Raw genomic sequence first — 24,522 nt, forward strand, 5'->3', positions numbered from 1 at the left:
TGCTCTCTGCCCCAGTTTAAGCTAGAGGCTGTTGAACTGGCTTGGCTTGAAAGATTTTTACAGTGTATGAAATGTATTCCCCAGAGCTACTGACAAACTCTGAGAAGAGCATTTAAAGTTCAACAAATCTCACTTGAAAGTACAGATGAAGCATTTCTGTGCTCTTTGAAAAGAATATGAAGTCAGCCTGTATTCACTTAGCCCCACACGTATTTAATCAAATTCTGTTTGCTGAGTCATGGGGTTGTGCTTTTTGAGATTGTACTTAATGTTTTTAGGAGGCTGTTAGAAAGAGCTGCAAATTTAAGCAAAAGCCTTTTCAAAACAGAACTTGCAAATCTTTAAAAGATTAAAAGCAAAGGGCTGGATATCTACAGTAAAGCTTTTACAGTAACGCCACAGGAGGCCTGATGGTGCCCAATTCTCTGTAATTGCCAGAATGCGCTTTCAGCTCTTTGAGCAGCGCTGCAAAATTGTATCTAATTTGTCGAGGAACACATTACCGTTTTGCTTTAGTAGTCAAACATAATGCTGAAGTGAATCAATAAAAGGTAGAACTGTAGTAACATGTCAAAACCAGCATGAAAAGCTGCAATTTTGGATAGAACTGGTAAATAAGGCTTGTTTGGAGTGTCAGTCATGCATTCATTACAGTTACACTTCCTTAATATTAATTTCTGCAATTGTCTGATTTGAGGCAATGTCGGAAACGTGGAATTAGCTAGTGTCTTGGGCTGTTTTAATTTGTTTTGACATAAGAGAGGCGGGTGGGGGGGTCTAAGGGATTAAGGCAGGGTGGTTCAGGGGTCTTTGAAAAGATGTAGAGCTTGAATGAATGAACAAGGTGAAAGACTATCAAAAAGCTAGAAATTGTTGCTTTTTGTTCAAGAGGGGAATATATTTGGACATATTTTCTGTAGCAGCTTGTGCAATTTGTTTGGAGCCTGTCTCTTGTTTTGCGTCTGGCAAGTGCTGCTGCTTATCGCTTTGATCTGTGACAGCCAGTTATTTCTCTTCTGTTTCTGAACGCTGTCATCCGGAGTCAACTGTGGACCTACTGTACACATTGCTGTCTCAAACAAACATTAGGCCAGTTGTAAACACATGGCTCCCTCTCCTTGCAGCTCTCTTTTAGTCTTTCTGACACATAACTTCATACTTTTGCATTACCTTTTTCTAAAAATATTTATATTTTTTTCTAAAATGCTAATATAATAATTCTATTATGCCAATTTGGTGCTGAAGATACATTTCGATAACACCTTTAATGCATTAATTATACCTTGTAATGCATCTATGCATTGTACAATCTCATGAATAATTGTAACCAAAGTTAAAACATTATAACACTTATCAATTCCTTGTCACACTCTTCATTTTAAATTTGGTTATAATTATTTATGACAAGATATAATGCATTACAATGCACATTATGAATAATTATAATGCATAAAGTGATACCAACATTTGTTACTATTATCAAAGGTTTTTTTTGGAAAACAAAACAAAAAAAAATTTGACCTGTAAACTAACTTTTGACCAGTAGTGTAAATTGATAAAAAGTCTATCCTGAATGACACAAAAAGAATGCAAATGGTTAAAACAATGTCTGAATAGCAATTGACTGCTATTATTGAGTAGCCTGCATGCCCTAACTGACAGAAAGGGGACATCAGTTCAGAGAAAGAGCAACGTACATTTTGATTAAAGATTATGAAGTCAACAGTTTTTTTTTTTGTTCTTTCAAAATAACATGCCCTGATGAATTGTTCACAAAAAGCTGAGGAACGTGCATTAATAAAGTAAATAACGTCATGTTGACTGAGAGGTTCAGAATTAATTTGTTATTTCAAAAGGATTTTACATTCAAGATGATAAAATGAAACAATTTCAAATTATAAATCGTAGGAAAAATCCATCTCTTCATCAGTCTTCATATACCTTGCTTTTGTTAATGATTATTAAATATACTGCATGTGTGTATAATTCATCTGGCTGCAGAAGTGAGTAGTTTGGAGTGTGCAGGGAGAAGAAATAATGATATGACTACACAGATCAAACCAGGTATTAAAGAGCTGTCACATGAAACGGGAGCACCTGCTGCGGGAGGATGTTTGTGACAACAGGAGGCCCGCAGAAAAGGGAAGGGTGGGGGGGTTTAGGTGTTGACAGAATCCAGTGTTGACACAAACACTTAAAAAGAATTCAACTCTTTCAACTCGTGTTGTGCAATCATTCTGCGCCGGTTGCAAAACATCTCCTGTATCATGCTAAATGTGCCGTGGCGGCAAATCTATCACACAACCGGCAATGATTTCACTTTCTATGGTGAATGGTTGTACCTTAGAATTGCAAATGAGGGGGAGCCCCTTGTGGGAGCCCCTTCTGTCTTTTTCTTGGAAAGTTCTAAATTTGAACAACTGCATTTAAAACAAAAAAGATTAAGATTCCAAGAACATTATGATCTCATAATAGGCCTTAATTTTCGAAGAATTTTTACTTTTTAACATCAGTTTTAACATAAATTTACTATTTTTCTGTCATGACAACTCACTGAGACATGACAATGTTAATGTGTTTGGTCTTAGCTACATCCACAGAACTGCTGCTGCTGCACATATGAAATATCCCCAATATATAACATTTAACCCATGGCAGATCTATACAGGGGCAGCAGGGAAAGGAGGAAGGTTTCTGAAGCGCACTGCAACTGCAACAGCAAGCACTAGCCAAGTATTTGAATGTTGAGCAGCACGCTCATATATATATGTGACCCTTGACCACAAAACCAGTCTTAAGTTGGTGGGGTATATTTGTAGCAATAGCCAAAAAGCATTGTATGGGTCAAAATTATAAATTTTTATTTTATTCCAGAAATTATTAGGATATTAAGAAAAGAGCATACTCCATGGAGATATTTAGTAAATTTCCTACTGTAAATATATAAAAACTTAATTTCTGATTAGTAGTATGCATTGCTAAGAATTCATTTGGACAACTTCAAAGGCTATAGAAAAACTATCGAGATATAAAAAATCCTTTAAAAAAAATCTGTTTTGTTGGCAATTACAAACTTGAGATGATATTTGGTGCATGTTGCATTTTCAAAAGCATTTACTATGAATCACTCCAAGACACTGAAAACGCTGTTATCATGAGTGGCTCATCACCGCACTTCTCTCTGAAACAGTAGTTAATCAAATCAGTGAAATCACCAAAATGAGGCTCCTGTTCTAAATCCAGTTTCTTAAGTATTGTACTTTTGGATCACCTAAGCTCATGGTTATTCCTTATAGTGCACAACAGAATTTAGGAAGTGTGAGTTATTGTTTTAGGGTGGCGAGTGCTGGTGATGATGGTGTATCTTTTAGTTTCTCAGTGTGGATAACGGCTTTTCTCCTGCCTTAAACTTCTAGCATGACACAAGCGTTCTTTGTCAATGCTGTTCCTGCCCTGTACGGCCGAGGCCACTATCTGTCTGTGAAGCTGAGCATATGATTTATGCCCCATCTATTGCAATGCATCCGTTCACCGATTTTCCCATTAGACCTGTTTCCAGCACCACATGAAAAACGCATCTCCTCTTAGCTCTGTTTTTAGTGCTTAATGCTTAAGATTCCCTCATTTTCACAAAATTAGAAATGGCCCAATCCCATAATGGCTAAATCGATGGCTGTCACTTCCTTTGTCTTTGAAATCCCATCATCATCTCTCCCCCATGTCAAAGGTTTGGTGGGTTGGCCTCGAGCCTGGTGCTTGATCATTGACTGTCTTTCAGTTATCATTCCTATCATCTACTCCACTGAGAGCACATTGGTTCTGCTGCACTGCAGATCTGGTGTCAGCCGCTGATCAATGAGCTGCCAGTTAAATGCTGGTGACACAGCTGGCACGACCCTGGATCTTTCCAATGATATTCATCGTCTGTGTTTTACTGTATTGTTGTGGGAAGGGATGATGACTTACACTTTCTGACTAGCATGTAATTCACTTGAGTCATTCTGTGCAGATGCAAGTCGGAAAACACATATATGTCTGTCATATGTTCAGTATGTTATTTCATTTGGGTGAATTAATTAATTAACCTGTTAGTAAAGCTTCAGCTTTAGCTCACTCAGCTCAAGTGGGTCTTTCATAGAAATTATTCACTATGATTATATTATTGGAAGCAATGATTTTTTATTCTAGGTTTTTCTTATTAAAAAAACATTGTAAGTGCATTGGTTATAGTTTAACGTGTTCTTATTTGCAGAGGTGGGTAGTAACGAGTTACATTTACTTCGTTACATTTACTTGAGTAATTTTTTGGGGTAACGAATACTTTTCGGAGTATATTTAAAGATGGGTACTTTATACTCTTACTTGAGTAAATTTTTGGGGAAAAATCTGTACTTTTACTTCGTTACTGTGGGCGACCCTCCTGTCGTTACTTTATCTTAATGCAATAAATGTTATAATGCTTCAGTTTATTCCAAACGCGCCGTCTACTTTTCTCTGGGCAATGAGCGATGCACATTCGCGAATGATTCATTCTTTTGAGTCAATTCTGTTCAAAGGCTTGATCAAACCAATTGGCAAACGAGTGAATTGGTTCATGAATCAGTTTGAATGAGTCGTTCAGTTCCCTGCCGCACGCGCTGAGCGTCTGAAGTGGTTCACTCGGAGTTGTAACGTTTAAGAACAGAAAGAGCGTTGAAAACGTGGCTGGAACTGCACTGAATTGAAATCTGCAAAGGCTATTATTTGCTAGCGATGGAGATCCTTATTAGATGAACACCGCGTGTGCTGTCTACTGTTTAACAGGTAATAACTTGGGCTACATTCGATTACAGTACACGATACCAGTGTGACATTAGTTTGTTGTATGTGTGTGGCTTATAACAGAGGGGAGTCAAGTTGAATGCAGCTTCCAAAAGACAAAAAATAGCCGATTAAGATTTTATTAATTTTAATACAATCACACTGGTGCAAGTACGTTCAGCGAGTCATATTATCAGCTGCTAAATTCAGATCTGTGATTGTTTGCTGGCGATTAGCCAGAGATAGATGCGTTTATACAGCGCTGCGCATTATAACAAATCACACATGATTCTATTGAGCTTATTAAAGCATTGGCCAATCAGATGTGTTCAGATGAGTCATCGCTGAAATGCCGGTGCTTCCTTCACTCGCTCGCTGACTGAATACCTCTTTCTGGCAAATTCTCTCGCAGGAACAACAAAGTGCAGATGTGTGTACGAATCTTTAATTAAGATATTGATTTCACAGTGTTAACAGTTTCAGTGATTTTAATGGGAGTTTCTGAGAGTGATTGAAATGTAGACTGTCAGTGAAAATGATCTTTAATAATGTAAATGTTATTTGCTCTCTTTCTGAACAATGAAAGATTAGTAGCAATATTTATATCACATTAACTTTCAATGTTAAATTCACATTTAATATAAAGTCAGTCATATTAAAAATATGTTATGGCATGACACCCATATCTGTTACTTAAGTAAACAGACAGGGTTTTATAATAAATTACATAAATTGGAGTAAAGGCTGATGAAATATATACATTTATACACGCACACATACATTACATACATTTTATCTATATATCTAAATAAAAATAGGCTCAGTACAGTATATATGACCCAAAGTAACTAGTAACTAACTACTTGAGTAGATTTTTTATCCGATACTCTTTTACTCTTACTCAAGTAACTATTCAAGACTAGTACTTTTACTTTTACTTGAGTAAATATTTCTAGAAGTACTTTTACTTTTACTTGAGTACAGTTTTTGGGTACTCTACCCACTTCTGCTTATTTGTCATAATAACTCGCCTCCTCTCTGTGAAGTCTGACCCAGAAACACATTTTCAGTATGCACTGAATGAAAAATTATATAATTATTATTTCTACTCCAAACAGTTGGCAAGACAATGATTACATTGTGGCTGTGAAATTTTATTTTATTTTATAATTATTTATTTATTTATTTGAGAAAATGACCTCAAAAGATTCCAAACAATTTTTATTACAGAATTACAGATGTATTCAAAGATTCAATTAATCATTTTAAATGTTATGTAAAAACATAATGCATTTGTAATATTTCGTGTCTGGTAATGTTGTTCACTAGCTGTTTAATTGACATGTTTATTAAAACTGATTTAATGAGAGAGATTTGGTAAGGTCTACTGTATCTTTCAATATTGTTCTATAGTATGTTTTGTGCTATAAGTAGAAATAAAGAAGTTGCTGTTTGAACAGGCAACGACAGCATTACACTACACTTAAGAGCATGAAAAGGGCATTTATTGTATGCCTTTTGTAAAAACATGTACATTGCATCAAGATACATTATCATGCCTTTATAAGACCCATGTCCCTTTTTTAGGAACCTATACATCAAGTTGCATGTGTTTGCTGCACATCCATTTTTGTACAGTGTCTTGAAGATCATTCATTTTAATCCCAGCTATTCTCTTGGTAGCACTCCAAGTGAAGAACTTTGGGGGTCTTCTTTGGCAGGCATATGTGAAATGTGTAAATAAGACAGCTTGATGGCAATCAGTCTGAAGTGTTTGCTAGAAAATAAGCTGGACAGCGGAGCTGGCAAGATGGATGTGGCATGTATAGGCATCGGTGGAAAGGCGATGAGAATCAGTGAGGCACCAGGGCTGGAGTCTCACACACTTGGCTCTCATTACAGGCTGCAGTGCGACAGAGCCAGAAGCCGTCAGGAATCATACTGGATTGTGCTGGCTGATCAAGGGGGCTGTGCGCTGGGTTGGCCACAGCGGGGGGTCTGCTGACTTGAGGTGTCTGATGTTATGACACCCGCTGGGGACACACAGATAGGTATCTAACTGTCGCAGGAAGTTTGTGCGACAGCAGTGGAAGATGGGGTTCGCTTTGCACCTGAGGAACCAGCGACGGTGTGTGAATAATGAAAGCACTACATTGCCGTGGGTAAAATCTGTTTGTCTTAAAGACACTTCCAAGCCTTTTGAAGAAGTTTGAATGACATTATGTAATGAGCATAATTTAAATGTAAAAATTTCAAGGTGACTGAATGCATCAGGCCGAATGGAGGCCTTTGCATCTTTATTAGGACTCATACACATCACTTACGAGATCCACTTAAGATTCCTAAACGGTTATGCAGAAACCATAAATGCACTGAATACGATAGCTGCAAGATGAAATCACTCAGCTCTGAATGTGCCACATGATGGTCAATCAAATGTCACAGCAACCCTAATGGAACCCAATTGTTCTTCATCTGAGAACTGGCTTATGGTTTTGTAAATGACACAGGATGTACTTTTAACCTTCATTTGGCCCCGTACATCACTGGATTCTTCATGCAAATGGGCTAATTTTTGAATTTCAAAAGCATTCTAGCTTTTGAAAAGGAGTCTCATGCTGTCTTTTTCCATTTCTCTCTTCCTTTTTATCTTTTTAAGTCCTTTTCGCCATGTTGCATGTCTCTGTGCCCCCCTCTCTCTTTATGGACGTCCAGTCCTGATTTGTTCAGAAGTAGTTCAGACCATTAACTCATTTGAAATTCATCCTCTTTCCCTTTCACACTAACAAATTACCATGAATGCAAAATTATACACCCAGATGCAACAGGCAAAATAGCATGGCTGCAACAATCAGCCTGATGCTCAGTTATTTTGGTGGAGTCTGGGGAGTTTTTCTAGAGAGCGTCATGAAATATTGTGGAAAGGCATTTCAATGAATGCAGCCACAAAGTGGATGGAGCAGTTGGAGTATTTAAAATATCAGTGATGCCAATTTTCAGTTTCATAGTGGTCATATTTACAAGACAAAGCCTGTTTTTGAATAATTACATTTTATGCTAGTAATAACATAGAGAAGTTGAATTATTTTTAGCCTAAATAAACATGCACAACTGACAGCTTTAGCCATTATGACACATCTTAGACTCATTTAAGCCTTTAGATGCCATGTCAAGTAAACGAGACAAAACTTTTGACAACTATTATTAATATTTGAGCTCTAATAATAACCGAGGAGCTAATCAACACATAAGAATGATTTCAGAAAGGATTATGTGACATTAATAGTGCAAATTTTCAGCTTTTCCATCACAGGAAAAAAATACATTTTAGAAGATATTTAAATAGATTCAAAATAATAAATTAATAATAATTGTGTTGGTGCAATGGTGGTAAATATCCTAAGGGTTTAGCTACATGCTGCCAACCAATCCCACTGCTGCTTTTGAGCACAGCATATAAAGGTCAGTTGCTTAAATTATCCCTGATGGTATTGCTGAACTGCTTTTATGCTCCAGTATTCATGTTTATAGTCACAAAGTTATTGTGATGTAATCTTTAATAAATTCATTACACACCAATTTTATATCATTCATTTGTAAGTTGCTTTGAATAAAACATTCTGCTAAATGAATAAATGCATATCTTCTTACACATTGCCAGGCAATAACAAAATAACACCTTCAGTTCTTTCATGAGCAATATGCCATTTGCTCCATTAAATGTTACAGCACACTCAAAGTTTATGGGGCGTGAGCTAGCCTATCCCGAAGCAAGCACAGACAGAAACTGCTCTGTATGTCATTACTGTCGTCCCGTTCTGAGACCTTCCCTATTCAGTGTCTTAGACCAGTGTCTCCAAAGCCCTAAAGGTCTTATACCTGCAGGCAGGGCTTGCTGATAATTAGCATAAGAACCCAAAGCCTCCTCCCTCTGCGTGCATCTGCCCTGGCTTCATTACCACCCACCTTTGTAGAAGGAACTTCCACCAGCTCATGCATGCAGGCATCTCTCTGGGGAGCAGCAGCTTAAATGATCTGGATGCATGGTAATTAGGTTATTTTCTCCACTGTCAAACATGAGAGTGGCTGACAGGGAGCATAAAGGCAGGAAAACAAACAAGCACGCATGCACACACACATAGGCTGTCAAACCTCAAAGGAATGCTTACAAATTAGTTGAATTTCAGAGGTAAATACTTTTGAGAACCTCACCAAGTGCACGAGAGAATTGAGTTGTGTCTGAGGAGTCTTTTTGCATAAGAGGAAGTTAGGCTTGCAAATTGAACTGGCTCCAAGACAAAAAAACAAACAAACAAACAAAAAAAAACTATATTTCCATATATTGTAGACCTAAATTGAATAAATTAGTGAGCTCTTTTGAACATATATTTGGATAAAAGTTTCAGATTGTAAACTTTCTGATATATCTGACAGCATATTCTGCTATAAAATTTTGAGTAAATAGTGTTTTCATTTAAATTCAGCAATTATGTATTTTATTGTCAGTGGTCCTATTTAACATTTATGGTTTTTAGTTGTATTTTAACTGGACAATATACTGTGCAAATACACTTCCACCTCACAGAGGAAAGTTAAAGTTAAAAATGTGAGATATTAAAACTCAATTATGATAAATACAAGCAAATAAGAACTATTCAAGTTGAGTATTATATTAAATATAATATAACTGTAAGTTCTGCTGTCATTAATGGGGTTCCTACCAAATCCAGCAACTGGTAATTTTAAAACTTAAGTTTTTATTTAAAAAAGATTAAATTCTAAAAATGCAAAATAGAACGCTTTCAAATGTTGTTCACTCCACTATGTTCTCATCTGCTTCAGTCATTACAACCCATATCTGTGGACCATTAATTCAGATGCATTCTGTGCAACTGGATACAACCAAGCTTTTGTTAAGGATTTTTTTTGTCTCTCTTCCATTTAAGCAGCGCCTGGAATAGCAGCATTCAGCTTTCCAAAGGGGTCATTCAGACTACGAGGGTCTCCTACCGCAGAAGCCGGATTAGCTTCAACCTAATGAGTTGTACTGGGCAGAGAGCTCCCGTCTTCTCCTCTAATCCACAGCCAAGGGAGCTCCAGTGCAACCAGCCCAGTAAGCACCACCCGATGGCAGCATTAGGCTCTCAAACACAGCTTGAATACCTGTACACCTCATTATATGCCCAGCCTAACGTCTTTGTTTATTTCTGCGAGGCTATTATGGAAAATGCCACTGAAAATGTGTGACATTTACGAAATTTGTTTTCTTCCGCAGTGATACTGTTCGAGCACAAAAGGCTAAAGACAAAGTTTTAAAATAATCCCTCAGAGGAATGTAGCATTAGAGGAGTAATACTTCTGATATCAGCATTTGCATGTCATATGATATGAATACCAAAGAACTTGTAACTGGAGTCATGTTTGATGCACGATCTGAGCTCTTTTGACTAACAAACGTTTGAAAATGAAAGCAGCATTTGATGCCACCGAGAGCAAAGAGGGGCGTTTAGACCTTCTGTACCCTCCACACGCAACAATACCCTGCCGGGGCACCAAACCCCAAAATACATTAATATTCTTCGTATGGAAACAAAGACAACCTACAGTGAAGCCATCACACTGTTTTTAAAGAGCAGCAGTACTCTTTGTTTCCAATGCCGCGGCAGGATACGGGCTGAGGCCGGGTCATTCCCTGCCTCGCCCTCTGTCCGATATAGTCTGGAGCGCACTCAACTCTCTGCTTCACCGCGCACACACAAACATCCTCAAAAAATAACCATCTCCCCTCCTCCCTCATTCCACACATTTCAGTGCAGCATTTGCTTGGGACACGGAACAGAGACGTGACCGGGTTGTGAATGACGGAGGCGTCCGGTGTCCTGAAACTGCCTGAGAAACAAATGAGCGGCTCGTTTGCCACAATATTGATCACGAGTGTCTGCTCGTCCCTCATTGTAATACAGAGAAGGGTCAAATGGTTTATTTGTTAATTCGAGGTGACAAGAAGAATCATCCTCTCTTGATTTATGAGACAATAATCATTTAAAAAATCACCCGGCGAGCTCATTCTTTCTGATCATTTTTCCTCATGCAGTAGGCTACTTTCGGACCGCTCACTCATTCTATTCTGCTTGAAGCCTGCAAATTGCATATCTAATTGAGTCCAACTCGGCTTTCCAGACAACAGAGGCTTTATGCAGACAGTCAAGAACCAGGGCTGCAATCGCAAAGGCTCAAAATGGTGCGAAAATAAGAATAACTAATTTCACTCATCCAGCTTTAGTTAAAAATCCACTCACGCAACAGTGCTTGGTCTCACTTAAGGGACCATCTGCCATTTTTTACCTTGTCTGAGTCGATTGGTAATTGCATGCTGCTTACGTCTGTCCCTGCACTGCTGGTGACCCCAGCCCCCACTCTAAGCACAGCCTGGACGGTCCCGCGCTGCAATGACGATGACTCCCCTGTGATTAAACCACGTGAACATCTGCACATGCTGGCAATGTTAACAGCTGTGCCCTGCTCTCCTCTCGTACCCACTTCTCCTTCTCCACGCTACAGGGCTGATTGTACCCAAGCACTGTTAGTACTGTTAACAAAAAGATCAACTAATTAGTTTTCAATAGCTGAAATAGAGCTGAAACAAAATAAAACAAACAATAGATAATAATACAAATTAAAATAAATTGACTAAAACTAAAAATAAATGTATAATTTACACACAAAATAATGATCAAAAGTTAATCCAAAATTAATACTGTATATAAATCTGAAAATTTAACAATATAAAGGATATTTCAAAATATGAATACAAATATTTTTAGGTAATTAATACTAAAATAACAACTTAGCTGCAGACCAGTGTCATTTTAGTATCTCTGCTATATTTTAGTAATATTTTTAATAAGTTTTTATATTTATAATTTCTGTTTTCATAAAGTAATTTTTTGCTATTTTTTTTTTTAGCAGTTTAGGTTTTATATATACTAGGGCTTGTGAGTTTAAATCATACAAATCTCCAGTTAAAATAAATCATTTTAAAATAACAAAATAAAATACTTTAAATAAAAAATGTAATAATTTGTTTACCTGCATGTCATGTGACAGAGAACCGTGAACTTGCAAATATTTTACATAATTACTTAATAAATAAAAATGTTATTTACTTAATTTTAATGAGGTATTTTATTATATTTCAGTTAAAGTTGATCTCAGATAATGAAAATGCTGCATTTACGTTTTTTTTTTTTTCAGTTTTAGTTTTAGCTGCAGACAGAGTAAAACTCCATACACTCCTTCAGATGCACACAAAACTTTAGTTGTGTTAACCTGACTGATTGTCCTCCTGCACTTCACTGCATACATACAGTATAAAAGGAGAGAGTTGAAAAATCCCAGGATATAGGGATTGACGCACAAATCCTCTGCGAGATTTAAAAAGATAAAACTTCGTCGGGGGTTAAGCCGGGACTTCCTCGCTCTCGTGCGGATGCTGGATTCCCACTGTAGAGGATTAGGGGCAGAATGCGCGAGAATACAGCAAGAGACCTGCGGAAATGATAGAGGGACTTGTAGCAAGGCTGCTGTAGCTCAGAGTTAATAGTGGGAAGAGAGGAGGAGGAGGAGGAGGAATAAGGCTCACACAGCTGTCACTGTGGCCTCTTTCGTCTCCAGGGCTGAATAGACTTTTCATGTGCTCCTGGCATCTTGATCTCTTTATGGATGTCATATTGCTCCTCACTGAGTATATGTGTTTGTAAGAGGGAGAGGGGATGGAGAAATATGTGAGGGTGATGAATGTCAGAGAGCTGGTTGTAGGAGTTAACACTGCTGGTATTAGCAGAAAACCCATGTGTGTGTGTGTGTGTGTGAGTGACAGAACGACATAGGGACATTGTTTCACACAGCAGTGCAAGCTTGTGAATATGTGTATGACAATTAAAGTGATGCATAGGGACGCTGAGAGACATGAGTCTCAATGCATATAACAACACAAGAATATGAAAAGGGGAACAATAAATATTGACACTCAACAGCAACAAAACAGCCTACACACAAGGTACTATTTCAGGGACAGTTACAAGAAAAATTCTGCATCCTAAATTGCTTACTTGTTTTCTGTTGTCTATAATGAATGCCAAAGGGTGAATTTAATGACTGAAAATAGCTGCATCTAAATTCCTATACTACAGTAATCCTTTTTGCTCGACAGTGAGCTCCACTTGACAGTTGACTACAATACGGCCTCATGAAATGTTCCATTGAGAAGATGTGAAACAGAATGTCCAGATAAGAGCATATGAAATACATACAAAACCATCCAAATCCATTATAGAAAGACATCATGACTAAAGTATGGATGTGTGTGTGTGTGTGAGAGAGAGAGAGAGAGAGAGAGAGACTACTGAAGATTTTTTTATTTGTGAGAACATGCCACTTTACATGTGATTTATTTTTTTCTGAATAACAGCAATTATCTCATGCACAGCTTGACATGATGGCCATCAGCGACAACAAAACCTTGGCTAATGTTCTGATTTTCTTGGAGGATGTGAAGACTTTTCAACATCTCTCTTTTTCTCTGGGATCAAAACATTTTTTAAATCAGGCTTCTTCAAGAACTACTTACAAGGAAATGTGAGCGATGACTGCCCATGCACAACTCGCCGCTATGGTAACGTGCTCTGGGTGACTGCCAGGGTGTTGCTTTGCAGTTGCTAAAATGGTTTATGTGGCTGCTATGTGGCTTATTTGATTAGGCCAGCAGTTTTACATCAGTTTGTGGAGTTCTGCTGCAGTATATATGCATCTTATGCTAATCTAACAACATGCTGTAGCACTATCAATCTGAAAAACAACACAGAAATCTTTTATGAGAAGTGAAGAGATGGTTTGCATGCTAGGTCTTACCCTTAGATTTGCCCTCAAGAGAACCTGATGGTTCAGTGGTTTGGGGAGCATTAATACTGAATTAAGATTCTCTTTATACTCCAGTTCTGGAGTTTCAGACACTCTGAATCAGACTTGCTTGGCTTTACAACAAAAAAGGAAAGAAAAACGTCTTCAGTCTGATTTAGAGTAAGACTGAAGGGTCGTGGAAGAAGAAGAAAAAATCTTTTGACTGAGGTATCTTGAAAACTGATTAATTCAGAGCTGCCAGTGCATATCTGAGTCATGGTCTCTCTCATTATCCGTATTCATAAAACAGTGTTACGCAGCATATTTTAAGGTGAGACGGGGTGCACAGAATTATGCAGTTTTGATTGAGTGCATATGAAAAAATCTGTTACTTTGAGAAATCTTTAAAAATTGTGAAAACAATGATATTGTCATTCACAAAGGCCTTCACTAGTAAATCATATCTGGGAAACTACTGGGGAATGTTGTCACAAAAGGTCAACATGTATTCATTGAACCATATCCTCAGCTTTTTTGTAACCGAGACTTCAAGGTGTGTGTCTATACATAAACTGACTATGAAAAATAAGCCCAATGTGAGAACAATTCACCGCAGTGACAGCGAGACCCCCCTGTATTTACACACTTTGATGTACACATATCCAAGCATTATTCCTGGTTACAGTTTCCGGCTTGTGATCTACACTTATACAAAGCAGCAGGGAGAGACAGCAGGGAAGTTGACCCTCACTATTTACAGTGGTATCTGCTCCCAAGCTGACAAGCGACGGCACTTTGAGGAGAACTGACATGAAACAAATAAATGTTTTTATTCGAGAGTGCCTATCATGAGCATGACTTTGGCAGAGTAATGGACCTGCCAGCCTTTTACCCCGTGTTCCTGATGGCAACCTCTCAACCCTTACCTACAAACTCCATTTCCTGAAAAGCCGCTTTCATTTAGACCCCAGCGCTGACATGAGAGGCAAACAGAAAGAAATAGAAGCGCGTTTTGAGTCGAGTGCTAATGGCTTCAGTTTTTACAGCTCCTCAAAGTGAGCTTCTTTGGATTGCCAGAAGACTCTAATGTGATCCATCGGCCAGACCTGAGGTATGGTTATGGAGCAGAGTAACAGTGACACAGATAATCGGATTTGTTAGTGTGGTTCATTAAATACCGAGCCACCTTCTCCTGCCACAGGCCTCGGCGTATAGGTGTTTTATAGCAATTTATGTTGCTTCAAAATAATTGCTCTGCAGACAGTGTGTACTGGAGACTTATTTCTTGCTCTGATAATTCGATTGCAGATGCACAGTGTGTTCAAACAATCCTCCCACACTCAATACAAATATATGTATGGTCTCTATGCATTAAATAGAGAAATCATTGATTTAATAGTTTCCCAGGGGCCATACCACCCTGGCAGGAGGACTTTTCTCGTATTCCCGACGTGATCTGCTGCACATATAAACTTTTCATAAATTTTGGCTGCATTTGCTATTTATCAATACATGGGAGGATGTCTTATTTTTATTTCTGTTGTGATCTGTTGAATTTCAGAGTAGCAAATTCAGAAAAACAGCATGAAGACAAGTGTGCTGTTGCAGTAGAAACACAGTAGTGAGGTTTAATTCCTAAATGAATCATTGTTTGAACAAGGCAGTTCAACAACTCATAGAGGTAGCGAACTTGATGCTTGGTGCTTCTCAAATGGAAGGATGCATCCTTGTAAAGCCGCCACATCATAAAGCTCAGTTGAAGGACGTCTCGATTTGAAGAATCCTTAGTTGTCAGCCTTTGTTTTGTTTCCTTCATTCGACCTGTATTGAAGGATGCATCAGGTGTATCTTTGCATCCTTCAATTCTTTTGATTATAATCTTTTCAGATTCCAGTTCACCCAAAAAATGAACTGACACTGAGGTTTTTCAATTTTATCATGCCATTCTAGTCAACACTAGAATGAAGCCATTTATTTGAGAAGCACCCTTATTTCGTTTCTAAATGAATCCGTTTTTTGAATGAATTGGTTGAACAAATGATTAAATTGACTCACTCATAAAGACAGTCACTTTACACCACCTGCTGATTGTAACCTGCAGAAAAAAAATGATGGACCACTACAATATATGGAATCCCTCTCAGTCAATCATATTCAAGGACTGGAACTCAGAAAATGAAACCTTAAGGAGTTTATAAAAGCATTAATATAGCAAAATATTACATAAGACATTTTGAAGAGTTAATTTGCAAAAAACAGAAAACAATTTTAAAACAATTTTCATGAACAAAAATCATGTTTTTTCATTGTGCATTGCAATTACGCAATGCAATTATCTCAATTATCTCAATTATTTCGATTAGGTAAAAAAAATGCAGCTAACTAACACAAAACACAATAAAAACAAGATAACAATAAAAAACATGACTTTTGAACATTTAAAAAAACTGAATTGGCCTATATGTTTTTGCAAATAAACTCTTCATTTGTTGGTTGGGATTAAATTATAATCAGTATATTTAGAGACCAAATGAAGAGAATATTTGGACTTGTCTTAATGCACTTATGCAAAAAAAATTCTCTGCTTAAGTGTTCGACAATTCTCTGGGCCACTGCTTTCTGGTGTCTAAGTAGATAATGGAACTTAATGACAGAAATCGTACTACTGCACGGCTCTGATTATCACATAATCCTTTTTCAGCATCCACAATTTCAAGCAAATGTCTTCGCTTAAAGAACAAGAGACATCCATATGAAGGAACTGCATTGTTAAACCTAACTCCCTAGAACAATTATCTGTAGAAAAAAAAATACAAAAACAATGATAACAGCCATGTTCAATCCTCTCGGTGCTGCCAGAGATGGCTGCAGTATTGGTTCAGCTTTAACAGTGAAATGGAGCAACATTTGGTGTGTAGAGACTTTCGTCTCCTGTATACTTTGCTTCTATCGGCTGCTTTACTATGGTCTGTCACGCTGTTACTAGAAGTCGAACAGTGAGAAGCTCCTCTTTGAACAGCAGATAAAAGCAGGCCAGAAACGATGGAAAAACATCCAAAATATATGGAGCATGCGCTGCTGTGTACGTTGTTTATGTCATGGACACTTATCTGGGCGAAAATGAAAGGCGCAACAACGGTCCCAAAATGATTGACAGTTCATAAACTGGCATTGACGGACATTTATGAGTCTCGAACGGTTTAATGTAAAGTTATAGACCTGAGCCAACCAGTCAGTGGGAAATGAAGTCTATAGGATTGCGTATTACTATGTCACTATGTTCATATTTAGACATCCTATAAATTTGTTTGCACGTCGGAAGGTTTGGCCGTCCGTCTTCATGTGTTGTAAGAGCAGTGCTCCCTTACGAAAGGAAAATATATTTACCAATATATTTCTTAAAATATAGCCTATTGTGATATATTGTAATATTCCCTTTTTATTTTCTAATATATTGTATATTTGAATACATTTAATAATATATTAATGAAACATATATTATATAATATATTGCAAAATATACAAATGATTGCCACTTTCAATATATTGCAATATATTGGAAAAAATAAATATATATAAGAATATATGCCTAATATATTACATGATATTTTCCAATATACTGAAATATATTTTTTTTTCATAAGGGCTGGTATTATACTGACAACTCTGTTGACATTTACAGCAACGCCAACGTTGTTAACTAGCAGAAGGCAAGATTACAGCAAGATGCTCTTCGTGAAAACTCAGCTAATGGGAGGTTGAAAGGTTTTGTTTTTTCCCTCAGCCTTTGTTTTATAAAATCTAGAGAGCTCGAGTAAGGAAAGAAAGAAACTTTTCATGCAGATAATAACCAGCCTATGCCATTAGCCGTATTAATATACACTCCTGACAGACACCAGCTAATGTCATGATTTAATTTAGAGTGTTCTCGCGTAATTCCTCCGAGACGCGAGAACAGAGACCCAAATACCAAAATATCAGCTGAGATAAAAGGAAAAAACAGACCCAATTCCAGAAGCATCCCTCTGAGGGTTAAGTGTGCAGCCTCTCAATTTGGATCTCAAAAAGATTTGTCCCGCTGGGAGCGATATTACGCGTGCGTATATGATTTCGGCTAATGAACTTGTATTGTTTCGGTCGCCACCAAGGATAAAGTTGTGCGCCTTTGAAAATCATTCACGGCTCTTTGTTGTGTTGACATATTCATCCTTTAATTTGTTTGCGTTCTAGTTGTCATAATGAAAGATAGATTAACAGGACTTGTCATGAAATATCAATATGAAACATTCTATGGAAATACACGTCAAAAGAGTGTACACCCAAGTGGCAGGCCAAACGTTTGTGGAGATGGACGAGGCGGAGCCACGCTTCTTTGTCACGTGTGATGAAGGTGGTGTTAATTGTCAGTTAAATGAATACAATCATTTAGCGCGAAGGGCTGCATGGTAATGTCAAATTAACACGGAGTAAAGCCTCACCGCGCGGATCATTAATTAGTCTGGCCTGTCTCAGAGGGGAGGGAGCAGCACCATCCAGCATTGGGATCTCGCCTGTATAGTTTAGCACTAATGAGCCTTTAATGTGCAGGACTGAAGAAATGGACTACATCTCACATCCAAGGCTATTGTGTCTGCAATAACCTTTGAATTGCATGATGGCGCAACAACACACTTCTCGTTAAATCCTGTTGTTTACTGCAGTGCAATGGGTTAAAATTACAGTCTGCTCTGAGAACATTTATTATATACAGCGAGGTTGAGTCACAACATTGTACTTGCGCATTTACAGTATAGTTCAGCAGTTTTAAACACGTAACCTTTATTTGGAGACTTGGGTCATGTGCCTGTCAAGGAGAATGATCATCAAAATCGGAACATTCCCTTTGAGCCAACTGGGGTTAGAATTCAGTGCCATCAACTGGTAAAAAGTGGAAAAGCAGGATGTGATGCTTTATTTTATATGCAAATAGAAAACCCAGTGATGTAATGCATACATTAAAAAATGGTTTTCAGGATGTTTATGGTAATAGGCAGTGCTTTTCAGCCCACAAAACACACTACAATTGAAAAAAAAAATGGAACTGAGTTTTTAGACGTTTTGCATTATATATTAAAAAAAAAACACATAAACAAAGAATCATCACATATAAGCAAAATATTTTTTTAAAAGTATTGACTTGATAGTACCACTGACCGGCACTGTGTATTTCAAGTGAACACCAGACAGTCTTGAACACTGGATGAACCTCCTCATGTACAATTATTCTTCTGTAGTCTTCAAAAATATCTATAGAGTGGAGATAATTACTTAATACAATTTATACTCTTAATTAGATTGTATTCTAATACAGTCTTAAATAAGAGATTTGTATGATCCAGTTTAATTTATGGACATCGGTGCCAACACACCTGGCTGAGGAATTAGTCGGCACACATTATCTTAGTGAGAATGGTTTAGGAAATAAATTGTGTTAAGGGTAAATGAGTATTGATTCAATTCTGTATGATGGTTAGAAATAGTAAACTAATATAGATAGAGTGTTTGACTAATCAGTTTATTCAAATAAAAACTGTCCTGTTGTGTTCTTACCAAAGTATGCACCGCATCGATCACATTACCTGAGGACTGCACCCTCAAACTCATCCAATCCAATTCACTTTAACCTAACCATTACACAGTCATTTAGGTACAGTAGGTTAGATATCTCTTGTTCTAGACTGCAGTCACTGTAAGGGGAAAAAGTAAGCATAGTGAACAAAAAAAGCTAAGCAAATAAAAAGAAACGAAATAAGAAAACAAAACCCTATAGCACACATACATTTTCGAGTGAATACCATCTATCATTCTAATACTGTAAACAACATATATAATATTGATAACACTACCTACAACAATACAGTTTGCTCAACAGCTCAACAGAAGAGACATGGAGAGTCATTTATCTGCCTGTTTTCACAGATGTCTTCCGCGGTATTTACATGTTCATTCAAACGGTTGGTGGAAAAAGTTCCAAAATATACTTTTTTTTTGTCCATACTTTGAATTCACATGCTTTTACATATGGGAGTCAGTCTTTGGAGAAATACAGTTAGACGCACTAACACGGACAGGAACAGAGATGTATAAAAATATTTAAAACCTTACAAAATGTATTCTCACTCATCATCAGAGCCAGTCAATGTTTAATTTGTGGAAATGCTCGGGTTTCCAGCAAGCAACTGACATGTTTAAATGTCAGCTCTTTGAGATACTCACTCACAAAAAGGTACCACCACCAACCAGGCTTCAGTGTGATAAAATAAGGAAGAAAAAAAACAAATATATATATTTTTAATATAGAAATGGAAAATCCTCTTCTCTGAAAAAAAGAAAATATAGACATCTCAATTGAAATATTTGTCATAATCCAATGTTCTCACATCCTCAGAGGTTTCACAACCATCTCTGTTTTTCTTCGTTCCTGATGATGAACCCTCATGACAGTTGCCATGGAAACAAGACCAGATGAATGGCTTGTCTTTTCATGGTGAGATGTGAGTTTGTCTGAGTGCAGAAGAGTCGGGCCAACCCATCCACCCCCCACTCCACCTCTACCACCTCCTTACCTAGAAGGCATATGTGTGAGCTACGCTTTTGTCTGAAAAATACATAAATAACTACAAGCACACTATGCAATGTTCTTAGTAGCATTCTCGTTTAACCTTTCCATGTAATTTCGAAACTCTTTGGAGTCCCCGAGCTCGATGTCTGGGCATACCCATTTGATGTCGCTCTGACCAATGAGAAGCGGGCTTATGGATGGGCAGCCATTGCTGGGCTTGCTATGGCTGAAAGTGGTGAACTTAACCCGTTTCCTTTTGGTAGTGGGTGAGTTTATGGACTCGGTCTTGTGATCTCTCCCAGCGCACCCTGAGTCAGAGGCCGACCTGTGGACCTGGCCTTGAATGCTCTTCTGAGACGAAAGGCCATTGAGGAGCTGGCTACCTTCCTCCAGGCCCAGCCCAGAGTCCATGGTGCCGCCCAGCTCCTCTTGATCCAGACACAAACCTGCCTGGCTTTCCAACAGCTCTGCGTCATGGCCTAACCAGACCCAGTCATGGGAGTGAGCCATGGTCTCCGGGCCCTCCAATGGGAGCTGCTTGTTGTGATATTTAAGGGCGTAGGAGACACAGTTGATTAGGAATACCAGAATGGCCAGGCAGAAGACACCTAGCAAGGCGTACATGCCTATTTCCAGGTCTGTAAGCCCTTGGCGAGACTGCAGCAGGTCATCCTCTGCGTTACGTCCAGGTGGAAGGTCTGCTTGAGCTGGGATTTCAGAGAAGTCCACTGGAATATCACCAGCTGAGTGCCTGTTGCCGCTTGCCTTTCCTGGAATGGAGGTTTTGATGGTGGTAGCGCCTCGGTTCATGATTCCAGCCTCCATGTCTGAGATAGAACCGCCGTAGTATGGGGCATTGGGCCTGTATCTCCTGTCGCTCGCGCTGTTTCCGGTTTCTTCATCACGGCCAAACTTCACATGGACGTTTGCGTTGCCTGCGGCCAGAACTGTGCGCCGTTTGTTTTTTTGGCATGATTCGGGTCCGTACATCTCCAAACGAACCAACATGCCTTGACCTTCACCCTTAGCCACCACCACAGGCCACCTCCAGTTGTTGCTTTTCTTCACCGACACCACCTGGTTGTCCAGCGAGGTGGCCGTAAGGACGAAATGAGCAGGGTTATAGAGGTCAAGAGGGGTCATGGAGCCATCGCTGAACTGAAGCCACGCACTGACAAGGGACTCCTGGAAGAGAAACACAACAAGAATAGATTCTCTCAGGTAATGCTAATTTTCTTGCATCAACTAGGAATGATTCTTAACCCCACACTGTAGGACCGTTCAAATGCTTTAAAGTCCCAAAACCACATTTCAAAGAACACAGACGCACCAATCAGCGGGAGATTTAACCAATCTGCCCGTTCTATGCTTATCAAGGTGGAGAAGAGAGGAAACCCCTGCCGATGCAAAGGATTAGTGAAATCAAACTAATCAGAAAGGGTTTTAAATGTGAGATGAATCAGAATAAGTGGGCAGCCCTGAGCAGCAGGATCCACTAACAAACTGCAGCTCCTCATCAACATGCGGCCCATGTCAAACGACTTTGTCCATAATGACAGTGATTATAGTGATTGCACCTGCTCGAGGATAAAACAACCCTACATTTTGGAGAAATGGACACGGAAGTACTGTATGCAAAACTGTGACCTGAGATCCAGAACACAATTCACAATTTAACGGCATGTGGCTAAAATTTGCAAAGAGATTTCACAGTGGCTACCCTTTACAAACAACAACCAGAGATAAAAAAAAAATATGAGTAATATTAATTAAACAACAATAGAATACAAATGAAATAATAATAATAATAATAAACAAATAACAATGCACCACAACAAACATTATTAATATAACATGTATTTTATTCACTGTAAAGTGTTTTATTAGACTACCTGATTTACATTGTGCATGGTCTCCTGTGTGGTAGCCGTGGCCACAATGGCCCTGTTACTTCCTGGGCTAAGTTGAAGGTTCAAGGAAAGGCCAGAAACCAGCTGCACGCCCAGCTCCGTAATACTGACTTTATCATCCAGAACTTGGATCATCCTCTCAGCCAGAGCAGAGTCTGACAATGGGGACATCACCTGGATAAAAACACAGATAGATATGCTTCTGTTACATAACACTGTAAAACTACTGAAAATTCTCTCCTAGTTTCTCATACAAACTTAGTGACATGAAAAAAATGAGTAGGCTACATGCAGTTTCAAGAATCTAAATGACAGCTGTCCGCCCTCGGCCATATGGCGACATCTGACACACAGGCATGGAAATGACTGATTCGAAATGTGATGAGAAGACTTTCTATCTGGATCAATTAATATCCTCCGTATTTCCACATTCATTGTTATAATGAAATGTCAGAAACCATTTACTTCCTATCTGTAAGTGGAACTTCTACTGTCACCAGCGAGCATGTCCCGCACTTGCTTCTAACCATCATTTGCACACTGTCTGGAAGTCCTCAGGCAACAGTTTTTCACTCTAAAATGCAGCCATGTTAAGGTAAAGAAACTATTTGTGTTCTGTTTTTATATTCCGCTCTTATTCTGAGCACATTCTAATTTGCCATTTGAATTGAGAGATTTATTAATTAGACATAAAATAAGAATAAGCAAGGAGAGCCTCGGGCATTACCCAATATTGCGTAAGACGCTGCCCCAGTTCTCCACTTTTTATAAATAGATCTATAAAATAGTAGTGCTCGCTACACTACTTCAACAAATCTTTTCTTCCAAATAGTCTACTCTGAAACCAATTCTTGCTCTGATTCTGAAACAACACATAATTTCCCTCTTCTAATTGCAAGTAATTAGTCATTCAATTTAGTTTGAATGAATTGCAAAAACAGTTGGTCCCCTTTTGAATTTTAAAAGCGAGTTTGGTCTAATAGCAAGGTGGACGATTGGTAATTTGGCCGTGGTTAAGTGGTGGGTTTTTTGATTTCAGAGATCTCGATCTATAAAGGAGCACTGGTTTGCAGACTCCACGTATTCCATCCCACCATTACTGGGCTTTTTATCTGATTTTAATTTTCAGCAAATGGATCAAATCGAAGCGCTCTCCACCTGTGGCTCTGGCTTATACTTTTGCTTTCAGATTGCACTTTAATGGCACTTTAGTTTGTTGAGCAGGTGTATTATGTGTGAATGTATAGGTGACATCTATTAGAATAAATGTGTGATTTTCACAGACTGACCCTTAATTAGTAGGTCTTAATAAAGGAGATTATCGTTTGTCATAAGAGCTGTGAGATGTGCAGACAGACAACACACAAGCTGTGACAGAGCGGAGTGAGAGATGGTGTGCTGTCTAGCTCTCGTCTGACAGTGTACACGTGTCACATCACAACTCGGACTGATTCTCCTCTCATCCGCACAGAGAAATAGACAAACGACAACCAGGATTTTCCAAAGAAAACAAGGATGTCCTAACATTTTATTCATGCAGTTTAAACGCGAGGGAACTGCAGCTTAGTCAGCTGTAACTGTCAGTTTTGTTCCTGACAAAATGGGCAGCTCTGGTTGTGGTGTGTTGAGGAAATTGCATAATATGCAAGAACAAATGAATCATGGAAAAAGTTTTAATGATGCAGAAAATCCATAGATTTGGTAGATTATTGTAGTAATGTAGCCGTGGTCTTCATTTTCTGTGTACATCATGTCACTTTTAAACATAATCACACATACAGTACATTTTTCCTGTTTCTCACCTGAACCTTGGTGGTGCCTTGGTTCAGGCCGATGAGGACCTGTTCTTCTGACAGCTTGGCTACTCGTTCATCCACCACCCTTAAAGAGTCTCTCACCAACTCTGTCACATCCACCTGCCAGTCACTGCCCAAGAGGAAGTCTGGCTGGTCCTGCAGTTCTTCTGGCTCTGCCTCAAACTGTGTGAGAACACGGACGGTGGTGCTCTGGTACTGTGGACCACAGCTCCGATCCCTCTTGGCTCCTTCGTCCCCATCATCCTCTCTAGACCTGCAGTAAAAAGAACAACAAATACCACATGTTACATCCCATCCTGCTGCCCGGTTAAGCATTGTTTTCCAATCAGGACTATTTTATTCTATTCTATACTATTCTATTCCTTTACCAAAATAAAAACATTTAACAGTTAAACAAAATAAAATTATTTTACGCAATTCAAGCAAAATTGCGCAGTCTCTATACTAACCCTTTAACCCAATTTTGCTTCTGTGTTTGCGATCAGATGATTTTAAG

At 38.5% G+C, this 24,522-nt stretch overlaps 1 protein-coding gene across 2 annotated transcripts in view; it reads right to left on the minus strand.

Moving 5' to 3' along the window:
• Positions 1-18,994: 18,994 nt before the first annotated feature.
• The window catches only part of LOC132117116 (transmembrane protein 132C-like), a 148,668-nt gene continuing 143,140 nt past the window's right edge, over positions 18,995-24,522 (minus strand). For both annotated transcript variants that reach the window (XM_059526192.1, XM_059526191.1), the window contains 3 exons: positions 24,012-24,279; positions 22,192-22,383; positions 18,995-21,484 (listed from right to left, as the gene is read on the minus strand). In XM_059526192.1, the coding sequence (XP_059382175.1) occupies positions 20,366-21,484; positions 22,192-22,383; positions 24,012-24,279 (1,579 nt within the window). In that variant the 3' untranslated portion in view covers positions 18,995-20,365. The remainder of the gene's footprint in view (positions 21,485-22,191; positions 22,384-24,011; positions 24,280-24,522) is intronic.

Source organism: Carassius carassius, chromosome 36 (assembly GCF_963082965.1).
Source record: "Carassius carassius chromosome 36, fCarCar2.1, whole genome shotgun sequence".
Taxonomy (NCBI): Eukaryota; Metazoa; Chordata; class Actinopteri; order Cypriniformes; family Cyprinidae; genus Carassius; species Carassius carassius.